Source organism: Papio anubis, chromosome 12, assembly GCF_008728515.1.
Source record: "Papio anubis isolate 15944 chromosome 12, Panubis1.0, whole genome shotgun sequence".
Lineage (NCBI taxonomy): Eukaryota > Metazoa > Chordata > Mammalia > Primates > Cercopithecidae > Papio > Papio anubis.
In genome coordinates, this window is record NC_044987.1 from 113,155,490 (window position 1) to 113,177,734 (window position 22,245).

A 22,245-nucleotide genomic window follows, 5' to 3' on the forward strand; every position below is an offset into this window, starting at 1 on the left:
CCACCATCTGTTTAAAAAAACAAAGCCAGATTATCTTAAAGTGGGGCATACCTGTATTTGTGTGCTAATGTGAGGCTCCACAGGTATGCAAGATATAGTAGCTGTGGGCATTTCCTATAATTTATATTCCCTTTTCTTTTGTCAGTGCACGATCTGATTTTCTGGAGAGATGTGAAGAAGACTGGGTTTGTCTTTGGCACCACGCTGATCATGCTGCTTTCCCTGGCAGCTTTCAGTGTCATCAGTGTGGTTTCTTACCTCATCCTGGCTCTTCTCTCTGTCACCATCAGCTTCAGGATCTACAAGTCCGTCATCCAAGCTGTACAGAAGTCAGAAGAAGGCCATCCATTCAAGTGAGTTGAAGTCTTAAAAGTGACATTCTGCATTTTAGTGGAAGGGTTCACTGAAGCTGATAGTTCTAAAACTCAGACCTGACTAAAAAGCAAGAATTATGGGGCCTGATGCAGCTGGTGGGTGGCATGAAGCATCCCCTAGAGACCTTGAAATCACCTTAAGAAGTGGCCAAGGTAGGAGCCAAGAATTTTTTGACAAATTAGAGGCTCTACTTGAAGTTCAAAGAGGGAGTCCCTGAAGGGAGTCCTTCAAAGAAGACTCTAAATTCTTTTTTTTGAGACGGATATTCCTTTTGTTACCCAGGCTGGAGTACAATGGCGCGATATCAGCTTACTGCAACCTCTGCCTCCCAGGTTCAAGCAATTCTCCTGCCTCAGCCTCCTGAGTAGCTGGGATTACAGGCGTGTGCCACTACGCCCAGCTAATTTTGTATTTTTAGTAGAGATGGGGTTTCTCCATGTTGGTCAGGCTGGTCTTGAACTTCTGACCTCGAACTTCCGCCTGCCCAAAGTGCTGTTTTTTTGTGTGTTTTTGTTTTGTTTTGTTTTGTTTTGTTTTTGAGACAGTCTCTCAAAAACAGGCTGGATCACGGCAACCTCTGCCGTCCTGGTTCAAGCAATTCTCCTGCCTCGGCCTCCTGAGCTGGGATTACAGGCACACGTCACCAAGCCTGGCTAATTTTTGTAGTTTTAGTAGAGACAGGGTTTCACCATGTTGGTCAGGCTGGTCTTGAACTCCTGACCTCGTGATCCGCCCGCCTCGGCCTCCCAAAGTGCGGGGATTACAGGCGTGAGCCACTGCGCCTGGCGACTCTAAATTCTTGAGCAGGGCAGGGAAAGCAGAGCACCTAGAGCAGCGCTCAGTTAGATGGGGTTCTGAGTGCATGTTTAAACCCCCACATGGGTAAGACTTGAAATGACTTTCAAATCTTATTGAGTGTGTGCTGTTGGTAATATCAGAACTCAGTGTTTTTATTCTTGGTTTATTACTGATTTCCTCCTTATCTCTTACTAGTTTTCTTAACACTGGAGTCTTAATGAAGTCAGTAGATCTTCTAACTACATTTCTAGTATACAATTTCTAGCTTTTCTGATTGTGCTGTAACTTTAACAAATGTTTTCTTCACACTTTCCTCTTGAAAATCTTACCCCATAAATAATGTTGACTTTAACATGAGCAAATGACAGTTTTTTGAAAGCTCTTTTTTCATAGAGAAGGAGACCCTGCTGTGACCTCTCAGGACTACAACAGAATAGGTTTCTGGCCACACCTATGCTCATTGTATTTTCTCTTGGTGAAAATAGAAGGAATAGCTTACAACTATATGTGGCATTAAAACATTTATTGCAGTTCAGCCACGGTGACTTACGCCTGTAATCCCAGCACTTTGGGAGGTTGAGGCAGGCAGATTACTTGAGGTCAGAAGTTCAAGACCAGCCTGGCCAACATGGTGAAATCTCATCTCTACTGAAACTACAAAAATGAGCCAGACACTGTTGCAGGCACTTGTAATCCCATCTACTCGGGAGGCTGAGACAGGAGAATTGCTTGAACCCAGAGGCAGAGGTTGCAGTGAACGGAGATCCCACCACTGCACTCTAGCCTAGGTGACAGAGTGAGACTCTGTCTCAAAGTATAATAATAATTGCAAATTATGTTTTTTGTTTTTTTCTTTTTATTTTACTTTATTTTATTGTGTTTTATTTATTTATTTATTTTGAGACAGTATCTTGCTGTGTTGCCTGGGCTGGTCACCAGCTCCTGGGCTCAAGCAATCCTTACATTTCAGCCTCCCAAAGTGCTGGAATTACAGGCATGAGCCACTGCACTGGCATGTTTTTTCTTTTTTCTTTTTTTTCCCCCGAGATGGAGTTTCATTCTTGTTGCCCAGCCTGGAGTGCAGTGGCACGATCTCGGCTCACTACTACCTCCGACTCATGGTTCAGCCTCAGCCTTCTGCCTCAACCTCCCTAGTAGCTGGGATTACAGGTGCCTGCCACCACACTTGGCTAATTTTTGCATTTTTAGTAGAGACAGGGTTTCACCATGTTGGTCAGGCTGTTCTCCTGACCTCAAGTGATCCGCCCACCTCGGCCTCCCAAAGTGCTGGGATTACAGGCGTGAGCCACAGCTCCCGGCCCTGTTTTTTCTTTTTCTTTTTCTTTTTTTTTTTTTTTTTGAGACGGAGCCTCACTCTGTCGCCCAGGCTAGAGTGCAATGGCCGGATCTCAGCTCACTGCAAGCTCCGCCTCCCGGGTTCACACCATTCTCCTGCTTCAGCCTCCTGAGTAGCTGGGACTACAGGCGCCAGCCACCTCACCCAGCTAGTTTTTTGTATTTTTTAGTAGAGACGAGGTTTCACCGTGTTAGCCAGGATGGTCTCGATCTCCCGACCTCGCGATCCACCCGTCTCAGCCTCCCAAAGTGCTGGGATTACAGGCTTGAGCCACCGTGCCCGGCCGTTTTTTCTTTTTTAAGTAAAGGTCTTGTTCTGTCACCCAGGCTGTAGTGCAGTGGTGTGATCATGGCTCACTGCAGCCTTGAACTTCCAGACTCAGATGATCCTCCTGCCTCAGCCCACCACCCCACCCCAGGTAGTTGGGACAACAGGCATGTACCACCACACCAAGCTATTTTTTTTTAATTTTTTATTAAAATGGAGTTTCACTATGTCACCCAGGCTGGTCTCAAACTCTGGGCTCAACGATCCTCCTGCCTCAGCCTCCCAAAGTACTGGGGAGTACAGGCGTGAGCTGCAAATTAGTTTTAACAAGTCAATATTGTTGAATGAGTAGATAAATGTTACTATTTTGCAACAAGCTCTGGTGTCTTAGTTTTTTTTTCTTTTTTTACCCCCTTATTTTGCTTGATACTGTTGTAGATTTGTAGTGTTTTGTTTGCCAAGGATGGTAGTTCATGCCTGTAATCCTACCACTTTGGGAGGACAAGGCAGGAGGATTGTTTGAGGCCAGGAGCTGGAGACCAGCCTTGGCAACATCAAACGACCCCATCTCTAAAAAAATATTTTTCTTTTTTTGAGATGGAGCCTTGTTCTGTCACCCAGGCTGGAGTGCAGTGGCATGATCTCTGCTCACTGCAACCTCCACCTCCCAGGTTCAAGCAATTCTCCTGCCTCAGGCTCCCAAGTAGCTGAGGTTACAGGCACCTCCCATCATGCCCGGCTAATTTTTGTATTTTTGTAGAGACAGGGTTTCACCATGTTGGCCAGGCTGGTCTTGAGCTCCTGACCTTAGGTGACCTGTCCACTCAGCCTCCCAAAGTTTTGGGATTACAGGTGTGAACCACCATGCCCAGCCCAAAAACTGTTTTTTATTTATTTACTTATTTTAACATAGACTCTTGCTCTGTTGCCCAAGCTGGAGTGCAGTGGCATGTAATTTCTTTTAATTTTTAAAAATAGATTCCGGCTGGGTACAGTGGCTAACATCTGTAATCCCTGCACTTTGGGAGGCCGAGGTGGGTGGATCACGAGGTGAAAAGATTGAGACCACCCTGGCCAACATGATGAAACCCTGTCTCTACTAAAAGTACAAAAATTAGCTGGGCATGGTGGCACATGCCAGTAGTCCCAGCTACTTGGGAGGCTGAGGCAGGAGAATCGCTTCGACCCAGGAGGTGGAGGTTGCAGTGAGCCAAGATCTTGCCACTGCACTCCAGCCTGGCGACAGAGCAAGACTCTGTCTCAAAAAAAAAAAAAAAAAAAGATTCTAATTGTGATATAAAGGTGTGTGAAAATAGCCATTTATAATAAAAGAATATGTCTGTCAGCATTTAATTGCTCAGACATGACTACAGCAAAGAAACATAAGATGTCAGATACTTGGCCGGGCACAGTGACTCACGCCGGTAATCCCAGCACTTTGGGAAGCAGAGGCAGCAGATCACAAGGTCAGGAGATCGAGACCATCCTGGCTAACACAGTGAAACCCCGTCTCTACTAAAAAATACAAAAAATTAGCTGGGCGTGGTGGCGGGCACCTGTAGTCCCAGCTACTCTGAAGGCTGAGGTAGGAGAATGGCTTGAACCCGGGAGGCGGAGCTTGCAGTGAGCCAAGATCGCGCCACTGCACTCCAGCCTGGGTGACAGAGCAAGACTCCGTCTCAGAAAAAAAAAAAGAAAAAAAAAAAGAAAAAATCAGATACTTGCACCTGCCTGTATAATCGCCAATACAAATGTGATTTCCCAAAATGTTTTTTAAAAAATAAAACAGTAAAGTTTTAGCATAAACAAAATAAGTTTTGGAATCTTTGGGATATTTAAAACTGCTAGACTGGGCGTGGTGGCTCACATCTGTAATGCCAGCACTTTGGGAGGCTGAGGTGGGTGGATCACCTGAGGTCAGAGGTTCAAGACCAGCCGGCCAACATGGTGAAACCTCAGCTTTACTAAAAATACGAAAATTAGCCATGCAAGGTGGCAGGTGCCTGTAATCCCAGCTACTCGGGAGGTTTAGGTGGGAGAATATCTTGAACCCGGGAGGCGGAGTTTGCAGTGAGCCAAGATTGTACCATTGCACTCCAGCCTGGACAACTGAGCGAAACACTGTCTCAGAAAAAGACTGCTTAAAAAAACCAGTACCTTGTTTTTATGTGTTCTGGGCTCTTAATTGCAAATACACATGTGGTTTTCCAAAATGTTTTTAAAAAAAAAAAAAAGTGCCGGGCGCGGTGGCTCAAGCCTGTAATCCCAGCACTTTGGGAGGCCGAGACAGGTGGATCACAAGGTCAGGAGATCGAGACCATCCTGGCTAACAAGGTGAAACCCCATCTCTACTAAAAAAAATACAAAAAAACTAGCCGGCCATGGTGGCAGGCGCCTGTAGTCCCAGGTACTCGAGAGGCTGAGGCAGGAGAATGGCGTAAACTCGGGAGGCAGAGCTTACAGTGAGCTGAGATCCAGCCACTGCACTCCAGCCTGGGCGACAGAGTGAGACTCCGTCTCAAAAAAAAAAGTAAAATTTTAGCATAAACAAAATACAGTTTTAGAAACTTCAGGGTATGTTAAATCTGCTTAAAAAAAAAAAAAAGTACCTTTTTTTTATGTGTTCTGGGCTCTTATTTATAAATGGATTCACCTTCATGAATATCCAGTGAGGTAGTAAAAGTTACACAGAACATAGCTCTTCACTGTGCATGACCGTTTCATACTTTGCAGACATCTGGCATATTTGCCTCTGCCCACTAAATGACAGTGTGTCTCCACCTCACCTGATGACAACAAAAAAATGCTTCTACAGATTCTAAAATGCACCCTGGGGACCAATTTCACATTCTCAGTAACTACTATGCTAACAAAATCTTCTTCCATATCAAATGTATGACTGTTGTTTCTTCTTCTGGAAGAGCCTACCTGGATGTAGACATTACTCTGTCCTCGGAAGCTTTCCATAATTACATGAATGCTGCCATGGTGCACATCAACAGGGCCCTGAAACTCATTATTCGTCTCTTTCTGGTAGAAGATCTGGTTGACTCCTTGAAGGTTAGTTGTTTCTGCAGCTCTTGGTGGTGAAACAGAAAAAGCAGGGACTGGGTTATAATTCGGAGGAAAAACAGTACATAGGATTTTATCAGACAAAAATGAACGTATGCTTAGCTCAGTTATTCTATAATGGGAAAGGAGTCACTAGAGAAAGGTATAGTCTTCTGCTGGGGAACAAACATCAGAAGAGAGGTGATGTAATTGGCAGCAGTGCAGTTTCAGTCTTTGGACCTCAGAGAACTACAGACTTCACTCACATACCTTCAAATGTATAACACAAGTAGGGAACCTTCATTTGGAAATTATCCATGTCATACATCACTAAATTAATGCAGACTTAATTAGCTGGAGGAGAATGACATCAGTTAATGTGAATTTTGCCTTATGGTTATTCCTGCTTAACTTTTGACATTGGCCTTCCCAGCTGGCTGTCTTCATGTGGCTGATGACCTATGTTGGTGCTGTTTTTAACGGAATCACCCTTCTAATTCTTGGTAAGGTGGCAAGGAGAATGTGCCCACACTCTTTGGAGTAGTTTGTAAGAATAAGAGTGAAGAGAATGCCCAGCGTGGCTCTACTCATTCTTCATTTCCCAGTCTTGACCCATAGAGACCTGGGAGTAGGCACTGGAGGAACCAGCCTTTGTGGTCACAGGTTTATGAAATGGCCTCAGTTATAAATTAAGAAATGTCAAAACAGCTGGAAGCAAAGGACAGTTGTCTAGATTTGGTTTAAATATGGGGATCTTACTTACAGAAACCATTTTGGTAATTTGGAAATTGTTATTTGTGGTACAAAGAAGATAGCCTATACACCTGGAGAGGTTTTTTTTGTTTTGTTTTAACACTGCCTTAAATTAGCTGTCTTAATTGGGAGCTCTAACCAGGATTTCTCATTTTGAGAAATACCTGTGTTTTCCTGTATTTTGTGAGGAAAAATGTATATGTTACTCTGAGTCTTAAGATGTGACTGTCTCTCATATACACTTGCCATGTCCCATGATTCTGTCTTACAGCTGAACTGCTCGTTTTCAGTGTCCCAATTGTCTATGAGAAGTACAAGGTAAGCATCTGTCTGTTCCAAATCAAATGTGCCAGTTGATGTATGACTAGTTTTAATTCATTTTTGAGACACTGAATGTTCAGAGCAGTCTTTTTATAACTATTTCTACAATCTAATTTTGTCAAGTGCCTATAAGAAACTGGTGACAGTAGTTTCCTCCAAGGAGAGAAACTGGATATTTAGGAGAGAGATGACTAGTAAAGAGAAACTTCCTTTTTATACCTGTGTGCCTTTTGAGTTTTTAATCATGTGGATGTATTTTCCATGCAAAAGTAATAAGTTGAAAAAATGCTTAGGCCAGGGGTGGTGGCTCTTGCCTGTAATCCCAGCACTTTGGGATGCCGAAGCAGGACAATCCCTTGAGCCCAGGAGTTCAAGACCAGCCTGGACAACCTGGCAAAACCTTGTCTCTACAAAAAATATTAGCCGGATGCAGTGGCCTGCACCTGTAGTCTAAGGTAGGAGAATCTACTTGAGCCTGGGAGGCAGAGGTTGCAGTGATCCGAGATCGTGCCATTGCACTCCAGCCTGGGTGTTGGGAGTGAAACCGTCTCAAAAAGGCCAGGAGCAGTGGCTTACGCCTGTAATCCTAACACTTTGGGGGGCCAAGGCGGGCAGATTACTTGAGGTCAGGAGTTCGAGACCAGCCTGGCCAACGTGGTAAAACCCCATCTCTACTAAAAATATAAAAATTAGTCCAGTGTGGGGCCGGGCCCGGTGGCTCACGCCGGTAATACCAGCACTTTGAGAGGCCGAGGCGGGCAGGTCACGAGGTCAGGAGATCAAGACCATCCTGGCTAACAAAGTGAAACCCCGTCTCTACTAAAAATACAAAAAATTAGCCAGGCGTGGTGGCCGGTGCCTGTGGTCCCGGCTGCCTGGAGGGCTGAGGCAGGGGAATGGCATGAACCCAGGAGGCAGAGTTTGCAGTGAGCCAAGATTGCGCCACTGCACTCCAGCCTGGACAACAGAGCGAGACTCCATCTCAAAAAAAAAAATTAGCCTAGTGTGGTGGCATACGCCTGTAGTCCCAGTTACTCATGAGGCTGAGGCAGGAGAATTGCTTGAACCTGGGAGGCGGAGGTTGCAGTGAGCCAAGATTGCACCACTGCACTCCAACCTGGGTGACAGAGCAAGACTCCATCTCAAAAAAAAAAAAAAACGCTTAAATGAATAAAAGCCGGGTGTCAAAAAGGAAACTTTAAACTCTAGGTTATTAAGGTAATCCATCAGTGTGAAGAGGTATTTGCATTGTTGGATGATGTGTACCAAGTATACTAGATGCTCTGACATTATTCTTTATGGATTAAGTCATCCATGAAGAGTCTTTTTGGCTTTTTGGTATTAAGTGAATTGGTGTTACACAAGAGCCATAATGTATTTATGATCACAGAAAATAGATTAGACACACAGTTTCTAGTAATTGGAAACTGTTATATACTTCAGTGTCTCTAAAGAAAATACTTACGAAGTAAGACTTAACCTCTACAAAAGATGAGTGATTTTGTTTTTTTAACTTTAACAAAGTGTGGGGTGTTTATGGTGTAATTTGGATTCTAAAACCAGAGGTTTTAAAAATACTTTTAAGGCTGGGTGTGGTGGCTCGTGTATGTAATCCCAGCACTTTGGGAGGCCGAGCGAGGCAGGTGGATCACCTGAGGTCGGGAGTTCAAGATCAGCCTGACCAACATGAAGAAACCCTGTCTCTACTAAAACTAAAAAATTAGCCAGGCGCAGGGTAGATGCCTGTAATCCCAGGCTACTTGGGAGGCTGAGGCAGGAGAATTGCTTAAACCTGAGGTGAGGTGCTCGAATGGGTGAGCCGAGATTAGACTCCCACTCCAGCCTGGCAACAAGAGCAAAAACTCCATCTTAAAAAAAAAAAAAAAAAAAAGAAGGCCAGGCCAGCGGCTTCACGCCAGGTCTCAGCACTTTGGGAGGCCGAGGCAGGTGTGGATCACGAGGTCAGAGATCGAGACCATCCTGGCTAACATGGTGAAACCCCATCTCTACTAAAATACAAAAAAGTGGCGGCAGGCACCTGTAGTCCCAGCTACTTGGGAGGCTGAGGCAGGAGAATGGCGTGAACCTGGGAGGTGGAGCTTGCCGTGAGCAAGATAGTGCCACTGCACTCCAGCCTGGGTGAGAGCAAGACTCCATCTCAGAAAAAAAAACTTTTAAAAACTGGGTATTTTCATTTTCTAGACTAGTCAGTAGTGTTTAAAAAATGGTTAAACTAGACAAAAGAGCAGTGCCTTCAGGAAAATTGGTGATCTGTATGTTACCACAACTGAATCTATTTTCCTTCCTCAAAGACCCAGATTGATCACTATGTTGGCATCGCCCGAGATCAGACCAAGTCAATTGTTGAAAAGTAAGTACATTTAAAGACCACATCATCATGAGGTATGCTTCCTTCCCCCCAATTATCTTTAGTCCCTTGTACAAAATGCTGATGCCAAGGAAAGTAATTTTCATTTTGATAAAAACCTTGGTTAATAGTTTTATTTTACTAGAAATTATTATAGCTGCTTCTGTAAAAAGGAAAAAAAAAAATCCTTTATATATGTTTTGGCCCTGCCTTATGGACCTTTGTATCTTAGATTAAAAATTATCAACAGACCAGGCATTTTGACTCACACCTGTAATGCCAGTGCTTTGGGAGGCCGAGACAGGAGGATTGTTTGAGCCCAGGAGTTGAAGACCAGCCTGGGTAATGTAATAGAGCCTTGTCTCTACTAAGAATAAAAAATTAGCTGTGCATGGTAGCACATACCTTTAGTCCCAGCTACTGGAGAGGCTGAGACAAGAGGATCAATGGAAAAAAAAGATCAGTGGAATTTTTTGGAGACAGGGCTCACTCTGTCACCCAGGCTGAGGTGAGGTGCAGCCTCGACCTCCTGGGCTCAGGTGATTCCCCCCACCTCAGCTTCTCCTAGAGTAGCAAGGACCATAGGCTACTGTACCTTTTTGAACTGGCTTTTAAACGTTCTTAGTTGCAGGCTGGGCGTGGTGGCTCACGCCTGTAATCTCAACACTGGGAGGCTGAGGCGGGCAGATCATGAGATCAGGAGTTCGAGGCCAGCCTGGCCAACATAGTGAAACCCCGTCTCTACTAAAAATACAAAAATTAGCTGGATGTGGTGGCGCACAACTGTAGTCCCAGCTACTCGGCAGGCTTGAAACTGGGGGGAGGCAGGAGAATCGCTTGAAACTGGGAGGCGAGGTTGCAGTGAGCTGAGACCATGCCATTGCACTCCAGCCTGGGCGACAGTGAGACTCCGTCTCAAAAAAAATAGTTATTGGTTGCTTCTCCACCTTCATTTATTTTCACATGTATTCATTTAAGCCAAACACATCCCTCTCAGAAACAACAGTTCTAGTAAATAAGTAACTTAAGGATCAAAGTTGTCTTTTCTAAGATTGCCAAATCTCTGTTCCCATTTTTTTAAAACCAATTAATAATTAAATCAGGAAATAAAATAAAGATAGAAAACATCTTTATGACTCCCTGTATCAAATAGTTTTCTTCTTTGTACTTTGTTTTTCCCCATACCTAAAGGACAATATGTTTTTCTTTTTCTTTTTTTTTCTTTTGCTTTTTAGAGACAGGGTCTCACTCTGTCACCCAGGTTGGAGTGCAGTGGCACAAGCTGAAAGCTCACTGCAGCCTTGAGTTCCCTTGCCCAAGTGATCCTCCCACCCCAACCTCCTGAGTAGCTGACATTACAGGCATGTGCCATGCCCTGGCTAATTTTTTATTTTTTATAGAGATGGGGGTCCCACTATGCTGGGCCAGGCCAGGCTTAAACTTCTGGCCTCAAGTGATCCTCCCACCTTGGCCTCACAAAGTGCAAGCTCCACCTTCTGGGTTCATGCCATTCTCCTGCCTCAGCCTCCCAAGTAGCTGGGACTACAGGTGCCTGCCACCACGCCCGGCTAACTTTTTGTACTTTTAGTAGAGACGGAGTTTCACTGTGTTAGCCAGGATGTTCTTGATCTCCTGACCTCGTGATCTGCCTGCCTCAGCCTCCTAAAGTGCTGAGATTACAGGCGTGAGCCAGCCACCACCCCGGCTTTTTTTTTTTTTTTTGAGACGGAGTCTAGCTGTCACCCAGGCTGGAGTGCAGTGGCACGATCTCTGCTCGCTGCGACCTCCGCCTCCTGGGTTCAAGCGATTCTCCTGGATTCACCTGCCTCAGCCTCCGGAGTAGCTAGGATTACAGGTACATACCAATGCGCCCAGCTAATTTTTGCATTTTTTAGTAGAGACGGGTTTCACCATATTGGCCAGGCTAGTCTGCAACTTCTGACCTCGTGATCTGCCAGCCTCAGCTTCCCAAAGTGCTAGGATTACAGGCGTGAGCCACTGCGCCCAGCGGGGAGAATGCGTTTCACATTGCTTATGCAAGTCCAGGACTGTCCTCTAGCATCACAGTTAAAATAAAAACCTAGATCAAATGCTTATGTTTTCACTTTCTTTCTTTTTCCCCTCCTTTTCTCAATAGGATCCAAGCAAAACTCCCCGGAATCGCCAAAAAAAAGGCAGAATAACTACATGGAAACCAGAAATGCAACAGTTACTAAAACACCATTTAATAGTTATAATGTCGTTACTTGTACTATGAAGGAACATACTCAGTGTCAGCTTGAGCCTGCATTCCAAGCTTTTTTTTTTAATTTGGTGTTTTCTCCCATCCTTTCCCTTTAACCCTCAATATCAAGCACAAAAATTGATGGACTGAAAAAGAACTATCTTAGAACTCAGAAGAATAAAGAATCAAATTCATAGGATAAGTCAATACCTTAATGGTGGTGGAGCCTTTACCTGTAGCTTGAAAGGGGAAAGATTGGAGGTAGAAGAGAAAATGAAAGATAGAACACCTCTGGATCCTTCTATCCAGTTTTCAGCACTAGTCTTACTCAGCTATCCATTATAGTTTTACCCTTAAGAAGTATGATTAACTTATGAAAAAATTATTTGGGAACAGGAGTGTGATATCTTCCTTGGTTTTTTTTTTTTTTTTTTTGGCAGCCCTCAAATCCTATCTTCCTGCCCCACAATGTGAGCAGCTACTCCTGGTATTCCTTTTCTTTAATGATTTAACTTTCAACTTGATGAATAACTTATAGGTGATAGTGATAATTCCTGATTCCAAGAATGCCATCTGATAAAAAAGAATAGAAATGGAAAGTGGGACTGAGAGGGAGTCAATGGGAATGCTGCGGTGGCCGCCACTCCCTCTGCCACTATCCCCAGGGAAGGAAAGACTCTGCCATTTGGGAAAGTGGTTTCTATGTCACTGGACACCAGTTCTGAGCATTAGTTTGAGAACTCATTCCTGAATGTGCTTTCCTCCCTCTCCCCTGCCCACCTCACCTTAAGTTTAATAAATATGGTTGTACTTTTCTTATGATAAAATAAATGTCTGTAACTGCTGTACACTGCTGTAAACTTGTTAGAGAAAAAAATAACCTGCATGTGGGCTCCTCAGTTATTGAGTTATTGTGATCCTATCTCAGTATGTGGGGGGAACATTCTCAAGAGGTGAAATACAGAAAGCCTTTTTTTCTTGATCTTTTCCCGAGATTCAAATCTCCGATTCCCATTTGAGGGTAAGTTTTTTTCTTCACCTTCAACATGAAAATTCAGCGAACTTGAAAGAAAAATCATCTGTGAGTTCCTTCAGGTTCTCACTCACAGTCATGATCGTTCAGAGGGAATATGCACTGGTGAGTTTAAAGGACTATGATATTTGATAGTCCCAAAGTACGGCAGCTGCAAAAAGTAGTGGAAGGAAATTGTCTTTCCACGTTTTGGGAAAATTAGTTAGGAATTTGGATGAGTAAAAGGTACCCTTGCCTTACTCCGTCTTATTTTCTTAGCCCCTTTTGAGTGTTTTAACTGGTTTCATGTCCTAGTAGGAAGTGCATTCTCCATCCATATCCTCTGCCCTCCCAGGAAGTCAGTGATTGTCTTTTTGGGCTTCCCCTCCAAAAGACCGTCTGCAGTGGAAGCGCCACATCCAGTTTTTCTTTTGTTGCTGCTGTGTTTAGATAATTGAAGAGATCTTTGTGCCACACAGGATTTTTTTTTTTTAAGAAAAACCTATAGATGAAAAATTACTAATGAAACTCTGTGTACGTGTCTGTGCGTGCAACATAAATACAGTAGCACCTAAGGAGCTTGAATCTTGGTTCCTGTAAAATTGCAAATTGATGTGGTATTAATAAAAAAAAAAAAACACAATGACTGTGGCATCATTCTGCTAACTTTATTCTTTATACACAGTTTGGGTAAAGTAAGAACCAAACACTGCTTCCACTCCCCCTATCCTCACTCCACTTTGGGGGCTTTAAAAAGTGACTAATAGTTGATAATCGTAAGGATTCCCAAGACTGCAGAATTTAGTTGTAGAGCATAACTGTGCATTTGATCGCTGAAAGAAAATAAGAGACCCTCTAAGAGGTGGTGACCTTAGAAGAATGAGGAGGGGTCAGGGGGTCTTTTATCCCAGATCGGCCTCACACCAGCCTAGGAGATTTCCCCACCTGCAACGTAAAGCAGCCTGTAAATTACATATAGCCACAATGCACTTAAATTGAGTCAATCACCATGGAAAATGGGAACTAAATACATCATCAGGTCTTCATTGAAAGAACTTGAGTGGTCACCTGTGATTAGCTCTTCTCCTAAACTAAGGCTGCTGTGACCCTTAAGCTGGCTTTTAAAAATGTATTCAACATACCTCTTAGAAAACTTAGGCTGAAATATTCTTTAAATGACTGATGCAAACAACTTCACAAATACGCATACAAATGTCTGAATAATGTCACTAAGTAACATGGTATATAAATATGTATTCAGAGTAACATTTACATATTGGCCATAATAGCAAGCATACCATTAACAACAAAAAAAAAATCATGGAGACTTCACCTGTTCATGTCAGAATCCCAAGGCAAGGAGGCACACCTAGGCAAGAAGGCCAACTCAACTTGCAGCCTCTAACCTGTGAGGCCGTAACTTCCAACAAAGCAGAAATCACTGGAATCACGACCGCAGCCCTTCCCCATCACGGGTGCCCAGCACTTCAGCTGCATTAAGATCAGTGAAGGGCTCATGAAAACAGACTGCTAGGCCCCAACCAAGTTTCTGATTCAGTAACCCTAGGGTATGGCCCAAGAATTTTTACTTCTGGCAGATTCCTAAGGTGATGCTGCTGCTCTGAGACACACTTTGAGCTGGTGTGTTTGGGGCTGTCTCAGTAAACATGTCCACTCTCCTCCTGAGGCCTCTCCCTGCCTGTGGAGGGGGGAAAACCTCTAACTCCTCCGCCCTGGCTTATCTGAACTTTGGCAGTGGGCTTGAGTGATTATAAATTGGTTGCCCCAATTTACCTACTGTTTTTGAGCAGGCAGAGTAATATTGAGGGTGTTAATACTCGATCTGAAAAAATACATGAAGGAAAGTAAAAGAATGGCAGTGCACAGCCTGGTGCCATCCATAATCTCCGTTCTCAAGCTTTTAATACTGTCCCCAAAACCCTGGAGGGAATTTACTTTTCAGTCAACTGACAACCCATTCAGGATCTTCCTGAATCCCTGGTGGCCTCCACAACAAAGAGCACAAAGCCCCCTGCCGAGGAGGCCTTGGGCCCGGTGGCAGCCGCCCTGCCTCGAGTTCTGCTGGGGAGAGGAAGGCCGAGCCCACGGCGCCTTCCAGCTGAGGCCCTGCAGAGCTCAGCGTGCTCATCCCAAAGCAGTGTGCAGGGCTTTGACACCTTTAGGAGTCACATATCCACTGTGGTGGCCTGCAGTGCCCAGCATGTCAATCCTTCGGCAGGCCTGACAAATTTTAATAACCAGTGAATTGGGAAGCAGCCTGGTATCGGGTAAAGAACACTGAGTCGGGAGCTAGAATTTTCATTCTGGTTCTTCTACTGTGCCTACCTGGCTGTATGACCATCTGGGTTCCTGGGCTCCAATTTACCTATCTGTGAAGGGAAGGAAGGTGGTACTAGTGATCTCAGGGCCCTTTCCAATTCTGACAATCTTGAATTATATAAAAATGCTATAAAATCCGTGGTATAAAATCCATCTCCCAAACAGGAAGAGTCAAGGGGACTGGGCCTGAGGCACTTGAACCTTGGGTTCTGGCCTGGGGGTCAGGAGTGAGAGGAGGGACCTCCTCTTTGCCCTTTGCTTTCCCACCCCGAAGCAGGGGCTGGCCCCCGCTGCCAGGGCATCTCTTCCTCCAGACCTAACCCTCAAGTTCCACCCACTAGCCTCCCCGCCCCGACTTTAGGACCGAGGGAACTGTCCCTGCAGCAGCCTGGCTTTGTGAAGAGCAGACAGTAGGGCCCGGAGTCTCCCAGCAAGAGTAACATCAGCACAGCTAGTTGGGGTCCTCCCGTCCCCGCCTCTGCCCTCGCTCCTCCTTCCTTCAGGTCCTCCCTCCACCACCTCTCACAGCTTATCTCTGATACACGCATAATAAATAAGACATTTGCACATAAGGGTGACTGGGTCCTCTGTCCCCGCCCCTCCCCCTTTTATATAAAAGCATTAAATACAGTTTCAAAATAAAATACAAAGAGCAAAAAAGGGCCTGATCTCGGGGCCACCTGTTCTCCACGGGAGAATGAATCTACACATCCCTCTCGGACCTGCCTGGGAGATTGCGGGGCCCCTTCCCTGCCCCACAGGGCCTGGGGCTGCCACGGGGAAAAGAGACCGAGGCCCCGCCCCAGGCCCTGCGGGTTGAGAACCGGCGCCGCATCCACCGCGGACAAAGGGGGATGGGGATGGAGCGGGAATCGAAGGCTGACTGCCGGGACCGCCTGTGCCCCGGGCTCCCCCGGACCTGGTGGCGCCCGACTCTGAGTTTAGGGGTAAGCAAGGGCCCTCGGGGCAAGAGGAGCAAAGGAAAAAAGTGCTAATCCCTTTACAAGATGTCCTGGAGGGCGTGGCAGCGGCCCGGGAGAAGGGTGGAGCCGCCAGGCGCACGGTTCCCACTGAGCCTGCCCCGGAGGTAGGCGCAGCTGGTCCGGCCCGGGCCCCGGGCGCATCGCCCCGCCCTTGGTCCAATGCGCCTTGCCAGCCCGGGAAAGCTCCCGAGCCCCGCGGCCCAGCCTCCCGCTGGAAGCCCCAGTCCGCAGCCGGGGCCTCCGAGAGACCGAGAATCCCAATTAGGGAAGGGCAGCCAGCAGCCCCCGAGCCGGGAGCCGTGCCTGCCGGCGTGCAAGGCTGCAGAGAACTGGGCCCCCAGCCAGGGCCAGGGCCAGAGCCTGCGTAGCCCCAATACTGAATGACGGCGCCCCCAGTCCCGGCCTGCGGAGGATTCCCTCGCGGGGTGCGGCCGGGAGCGCTCGGCGCTAACACTTGGAGGCCGCTTTGGATTCTCGGAAAACGTGGGCCCTGCGCGGGGAGGGCAGGGCTCCGGGCCGATGGGAGAGTGCGCATTCCCGCAGCGTACCGACTGGCTCAGGGACCCAAGCGGCACCGCGCGAACGCCGGTGGCCCCACCCGATCCCCAGTCTCCGCCCGGCCCGGCCAGCGGGGGGCGCGGCCGCGGGAAGCTCTAACACCTGGCGCGAGGATGTGCCAAGTGGGAGGTCCGGGCGAGCACAGGGCGAGGAGGGCCCGATGCGACCCGACCCCAACCGACCCGTGGGCCCGCTAGGCCGCTACGCCCGACACACGGCGCCAGACTTGAGGTCCGCGCCGCCGTCGCGCGGCGCCGGGGCGGGCGGCCCGAAGCCCTCGTGGCCGTAGCAGCGCAGCGCCGCCTCCTCGTAGGCCTCCAGGATAGTCTGGCGCTCCTCGGGCGTGAAGTCCATGGAGAAGGGGTGCACCTGCAGGATGTGGCGCTTGATGGTGCTCACCTTGAGGGTGGCCAGCGCGCCCCCGCACACCATGCACACCAGGCCGCGCCGGCTGCCGTCGTAGTCCATCAGGTACTCGCCCCGCCAGCGCGGCTGGTAGTTCCGCCGCTGCTCCCGGCTGCGGGGCGGGGGCGGCGGCGGGGGAGGCGGCGGCGGCAAGGCGAGTCCCCCGGGATCCTGGCCGTCCTCTTCGTCCTCCTCTTCTTCGGCGGGCCGTTCCAAGGGAGCCCCAGGAGACAGCGGAACGTCGCCTAGGGAGGGACAAAGGGCCGCATTGGCGACGGCGGGGGACAACAGGCCGGGCCCCGCGTCTCATCTCCGGTCACCCCGCCTTTGCCCTTCTATCCCATCCTCCAGTCCCTTCTTCCCCAACAGCGCCCGACCCTCGCTCCCTGCCTGCCCGGGGCCCTGCCCGGCTCTCCCTCTCCGCCTGCTCTGGCCCCACCGCTCACCCCACTCCTCCTCCTCCTCTGGCTCCTCCTCCTCGTCCCCTCCCCCCTCCTCGGAGACTGCGGCTGTGTCCGGGGCGGCGGGGCCCCGGGGGGACTCGGGGCGGGGCAGCCCCAGGGCCAGCAGGTGGGCGGCCTTCTCGCTCCACTCCCGGGCGATGAGGGCCTGGACGGGCCCGCCGAGGCGCGTGGAGCCCGGGTGGCGCCGGCGGATGTGGCGCTCGATGGTGCTCATCTTGAGCGAGGCCAGCGCGCCCCCGCACACCCCGCACACCAGGCCGCGCCGGCCGCCGTCCAGCTCCATGAGGTACTCCAGCCGCCAGCGCTCCTGGGAGTGGCGGCGGTGGGCGCGGCCCCGCGGCGACCGGCCCGGGACCCCCGCCCTCTGGCCCTCGCCCTCCTCCAGCTCCTCCTCCTCCTCTGCGGGCCCGGGCCTCTCAGGGACCCAGCCAGCCTCTTCCTTTACGTCTGGGGGGCTGAGATCCTGAGAGGTGGGGGCTCCAGCAGCGGAGGCCGAGTCCCGGCTCTTTCCGGTCAGGTCCTGGGGGGCGAGGTCATCGCCTGTTGGGGAAGGGGTGAGGAAGAGGGGCTCAGCCTGCTGGCTGGGTTGCCCTTGCTCACGCAGAGGGGTCCATCCTGGCTCCTCACCCCAGCCCCAAGCTAAAGGCCCCAGTCTGTCTGTGTCTGGGGGCGGAGTGAGTGTATGTGTGTGGAGCGCCAGCTCCTGGCCTTCAGCCCTCAGCCCTAAGTCCCTGCCTCCCAGTTTTGGCCAGACCCCACTTCAGAGCCCCAATATGAGGGGGTCTCAGCCTGGGATGGGCCTCGCACCTGGTGGGGACTGGGTGAGCTCAGACAGCGCCTCAGGCTGGCCCCCCCAGGCCTGCAGCAGGGCACTGCGCTGGGGGCCGCTGAGCCCCAGGGAGCCGGGGTGCACCTCCAGCACGTGGGCACGGATGTCGTCCAGGTGCAGGCTGGGCAGTGCCCGACCACAGGCCATGCACACCAGCCGGTTCCCCCGCGGGTCATAGTCCATGAGACACTCGGCCCGGAACCAGTTCTGCAGGGACTCCTTCAGCCTCCTCTCCAGGCGCCGGGCCCCCAGCCCCCTGCTGCCCCCGGCCCTCCGGGAGGCTGAGAGGCGCAGACGCCGAGCCCGGGGTGCCACTGGGCCCCCTCGCCGCTGGCGCCGGCAGCCCCCACCAGCTGGGGCTTTGCCTGAAAGGGTTGGAGGGAAGGAACTGAGACGCTGGCCCCACAGAGCACCCCACTACAGCCACTCTCTCACTTGGGCCCCAGGCCTAACCTTTGCCCTTCTCTTCCTCTCCCCTGAACTCCTAACTCCACCTCCCTAAACCCTCCTCTGCTCGCACTTCAAGCACCACCCACACTTCCCCCAGAGTGGAATTTAGCCCTGTCCCTGGCCTTCACCGTCAGCCACACCTCTCCAGCACCCTCCCCTTCCCTCACCCACCCCAGCCAGGCCTCCCTGCTCCAAGCCTTTCAACGGCCTGTCGCCCAACCTCTCTCCTTGATATTCAAAAACCACAGAATATCCAAGCTGTCATGGACATCGGAGACCCTCTCACCCCACTGTCCTTCCCCCACCTTTGTATAATAAGGGCGATAAACAGACCCCACCCAGAGAAGGAGCAGTGACTTGCTCAAGAACACCAGCTCCTCGGCAGAGCGGCTGACCCACTGCACCCCACTGGCCACCCAGGCCCCCGCCTCTACAGAATCTGCATTTGCGTTACCTGGGCCCTTGGGCGGGCAAGCGGGGACACCGGCCCCCTCCTCCTCGTCCTCTTCTTCCTCCTCCTCCTCCTCCTCAGCCCCCTGGACCCCCAGGCCCTCGGCCTCTCCGCAGGCCCCCAGCCCCAGGTGTGCATCCCAGCTGTTGCTGATGACTTCCTTCTCCCGGGGACTCCAGTGCAAGGAGTAGGGGTGCTTTTGGCGGATGTGGCGCTTGATGGTGCTGAGCTTGAGGGTGGCCAGGGAGCTGCCGCACACCATGCACACCATGCCGTGCCGGGCAGGGTTGAAGTCCATCAGGTACTCCAGCCGCCAGTGGTCGTGGTAGTAGCGCCGGTGGTCACGGCCAGGGATTCGGCTTTTTCCAGGCCTTGAAGCCCGGGCCTCACAGTGGTCTGAATATTTCCTGCCTGAAGATGTTGGTCCCCTGGCCCTGGAGGAGGGCAGGGGGGCACTCCCCCAGGACCCCAAGGCACCCCCTTCCAGCTGAAGATCTTGCCCTGAAGGGGAAAGGGAGAGAGTTTTTCAATCTCTGATTTCCAGGGAAAGAAGCGAGGACTTCAATGGTGAGCCCTGAGAGAGGGAGCTGGGGGAGGGGGTATTCCGGGGCAGGAAAGGGATGGCAACAGCAATAAAAGGGATGTAGGAGAAGCGGGGAGCCAAAACATTAGCCCTTTACAAAGGGCAAGGACCCTTTAAGAGGAGATCAAGAACAAAAGGACGCAGGGCACTATGGAACTAGCTCTGACTTTTTAAAAAATAAGGTGAGGGCCAAGGAGCCAGCCAGCTCTGTAAGGTGCCCTTTCTGGACAAGAGCTGTAGGGAGAAAGCCGGGAGAGCAGCAGGCCAGGGCGGTTCCAGCCGGAGCAGAGCAGGCAGTGGGGCCAGACAAACAAAGGGGGCATCTGTCTGCAGCCAGGGCTGCATACGGGACCCACCCGCCTGGGGCCCCCGCCAGGAGGGCCCCACCCACAAGTCTTCTCCCTTTTTCCAGTAATGCTTCAAATACAGCCTCCTGAGAGTCCCATTTTGGGGATGGGCTAGGCCTTGTCAGTTCCCCAAATCTAGGCCCCCAGATGGGAGGGATCCCTAAGACAAAGCTGCCAACATCTCCAGGGAAAGGAGTTTCTGAGACCAAAACTTCTCCAGATTCTGGAGGAGCCAATGACCCTGAAAAGGGATAGGAGGAGGGCCACCAGAGTGGCAACTAATGACACTGCGGCAGGGAGTGGCCACCATCCACTGAAGCCCATTAAGTCTTTCTGGGGCTTTATTTGCTGCTCTGGCAGGGAGCTGGTCACTGCCCAGCAGTCAGAAGGGCGGGCACTGGAGAGGCCCCACTAACCCAATGGCGTTCCCTGTGTCAGACACCCACCCAGAGCAGTCCCCTACCCTCCCTACAGTTCCCACCCCTCTTGATTTAGAAAAATGGTCTCCTGGGCACACAAGCAGGTTCTGGTCATTCTCCCAGTGGAGAATCACAGGGTTGGGAAAACAAAAGACAGGATCAGAAAGGGCTCCTGTCACCCTTGTGGAAGTTTTTTTTATTTTAGTTTTTATTTAAGTAGATCCATAGAAACTACTGGCTTTGGAGTCATAGGCTTGGGTTCAAGTCCTGGCTTCACTGGTAACTTGCTCTGTGACCTTTGATAGGTCATGTCCACCCTCTGGGCCTGGGCTTCTTTGTCTGCAAAGACACTGGCTAGCTGGCTGGTCTCTAAGCATCCTTCTTCCAGCGCTGGATCCAGGCTGGCCTAAGGTGGATTGGCCCTTTAAGAGCCGAAAAAGGGGGAGGAGCCGAGGTTCTTTAAAAACAAAAGGGGATGGGGCGTTTCTGGGAGGGGAGAGACCGGGAGGGGAGCCTGGAGATTCGGGCTGAGTCTCCCTGGCCTGAAGGAAACCTTCAAGGGTCTTAAGGCGTGACCCTGCAGCCGGGAAATGAGTAAACAGTCTCCTTTGAGAGCGAAAGAGGAAAACTGGCTGGTTCCGCTAGAGCTGACAAATTAGGGCAAAAAAAATTCTGAAAAGAAGGGAAGGGAGAATGCACGGGCAGGAGGGGTGTCTGTCTGCCTTTGTGGGCGAACCCATCGCTTTAAAAACTGCCCGCGGTGGGAAAAGATGGTGTGAGCCCCCCGGGCGCAAGCGATGCACTTTCCTAGGGAGAACGTGGGAGAAAAGAAAAAGGGTGCATGTCTCTCACAAGGCCACGAGACGAGAGGAGCAGCCCGATTTACAACAGCAGAGTTCGGAGCTGAGCTCAGCTCCGCTGGGGAAAAGCCCCCGAAGGGGACCCAGGGTCTGGATGGACTTTTAAGAGACAGCCCGATTAGGGAGACAACCTGGGAGTCTGAAAGAGAAAGGGGCGGGGGCCGCAAGTCCACAAGCCTCGCTCCGTGGCGCCCTGCCCAGTGGGGCCCCTCGGGCCTGGCCCCCAAGGCGGGGCGCTGCGGGCGGCCGCGGGGCCCTTTAAGGGGGAGGCGAGCCGCCCAAGCCCCGCGGGCCGACCCCGGTAGCTGGGCGGGGGGCTCCCACGCCAGCCACCATGCCTCCGCGCCCACCAGGTGGCGCCCCCGGCCGCCCTGCCCGCGTCCCCCGCTTTGTTCGGCGGCGGAGAGGGGCCCCGAGCCGCAGCCCTCCCCTCCCCCACGCCGGGGCCCCCGCCCGGGCCGCCGGCCCCAGCTCTTACCGCCTTCGTCTTCTTCCGGCTCCGCGCTGCCGCTCGATCCGGCGGGCGGCAGCCGTCGGCCCCGTGCCGAGGCCACTGGCCAGGGCCGCTGCCGCCGCCGCTGCTCCCGGCTCCGGTGGTCCCCGCCGGGCTCCATGCGCTGCGCTGCGGAGCGGGGCCCCGGGGCGGCGGGGCTCGGGGCCGCGGGGCTGGCGGCGGCTAACGCCAGGCGCTCGCTGCGCGGGAGGCCCCGGGGCGCGGGGCGCATGCGCAGGGCAGCCACCGGCCGCACGGACGGCAGGCTGCTTGCTCGGCGGCGCGGGCTGGACCGGGGTGGGGATTCTGGGGCCCTGGGGCTCCCCAGAGCTCCTGGGTGGTGGGGTGCAGGGCCGCGCGCTATTTCCTCCTGCCAGCTCGCGGGGGGCTGGGGGGAAAGGCGGGAGGCGACGAGCCCAGCCGAGGCTCAGCAGCCTGTGCCGGGTCCGGACGCTAGGGGCACGGACCTCGCCGCCCCCGCGGGCCCGCACCGCCGCCTCCGGGGCTCCGGTCCCGGCTCCCGAAGGGTCACCGAGG

General features: G+C 51.3%; 2 protein-coding genes across 6 annotated transcripts in view; one reads left to right on the top strand and one right to left on the bottom strand.

The window, feature by feature from the left end:
- RTN3 (reticulon 3) overlaps positions 1-13,169 on the top strand; it is a 72,051-nt gene extending 58,882 nt beyond the window's left edge. The window contains exons 2-7 of one of the 5 annotated variants that reach the window (XM_009185795.3): positions 146-353; positions 5,719-5,857; positions 6,282-6,351; positions 6,873-6,919; positions 9,235-9,293; positions 11,428-13,169. In XM_009185795.3, the coding sequence (XP_009184059.1) occupies positions 146-353; positions 5,719-5,857; positions 6,282-6,351; positions 6,873-6,919; positions 9,235-9,293; positions 11,428-11,473 (569 nt within the window). In that variant the 3' untranslated portion in view covers positions 11,474-13,169. The remainder of the gene's footprint in view (positions 1-145; positions 354-5,718; positions 5,858-6,281; positions 6,352-6,872; positions 6,920-9,234; positions 9,294-11,427) is intronic. The other 4 variants (XM_031653656.1, XM_009185792.4, XM_009185794.3 and 1 more) reach the window with 4 other exon arrangements.
- Positions 11,931-21,829, bottom strand: C12H11orf95 (chromosome 12 C11orf95 homolog). The gene is made up of 5 exons (XM_003909646.5): positions 21,694-21,829; positions 19,010-19,507; positions 18,084-18,470; positions 17,259-17,816; positions 11,931-17,057 (listed from the first exon to the last, which is right to left on the bottom strand). The coding sequence occupies exons 1-5, from the start codon at positions 21,827-21,829 to the stop codon at positions 16,609-16,611; spliced, it is 2,028 nt and encodes a 675-aa protein (XP_003909695.2). The 3' UTR covers positions 11,931-16,608.
- Positions 21,830-22,245: the final 416 nt, after the last annotated feature.

Excerpts from the sequence above, each read along its gene's own strand:
- C12H11orf95 (XM_003909646.5), bottom strand. The coding sequence starts at position 21,829 with ATGGAGCCCGGCGGGGACCACCGGAGCCGGGAGCAGCGGCGGCGGCAG. Across the intron at positions 19,508-21,693 it reads GCCGGAAGAAGACGAAGGCG|GGCAAGATCTTCAGCTGGAA; the intron begins GTAAGAGCTGGG and ends TTTCCCCTTCAG. Across the intron at positions 18,471-19,009 it reads TTGCCCGCCCAAGGGCCCAG|GCAAAGCCCCAGCTGGTGGG; the intron begins GTAACGCAAATG and ends CAACCCTTTCAG.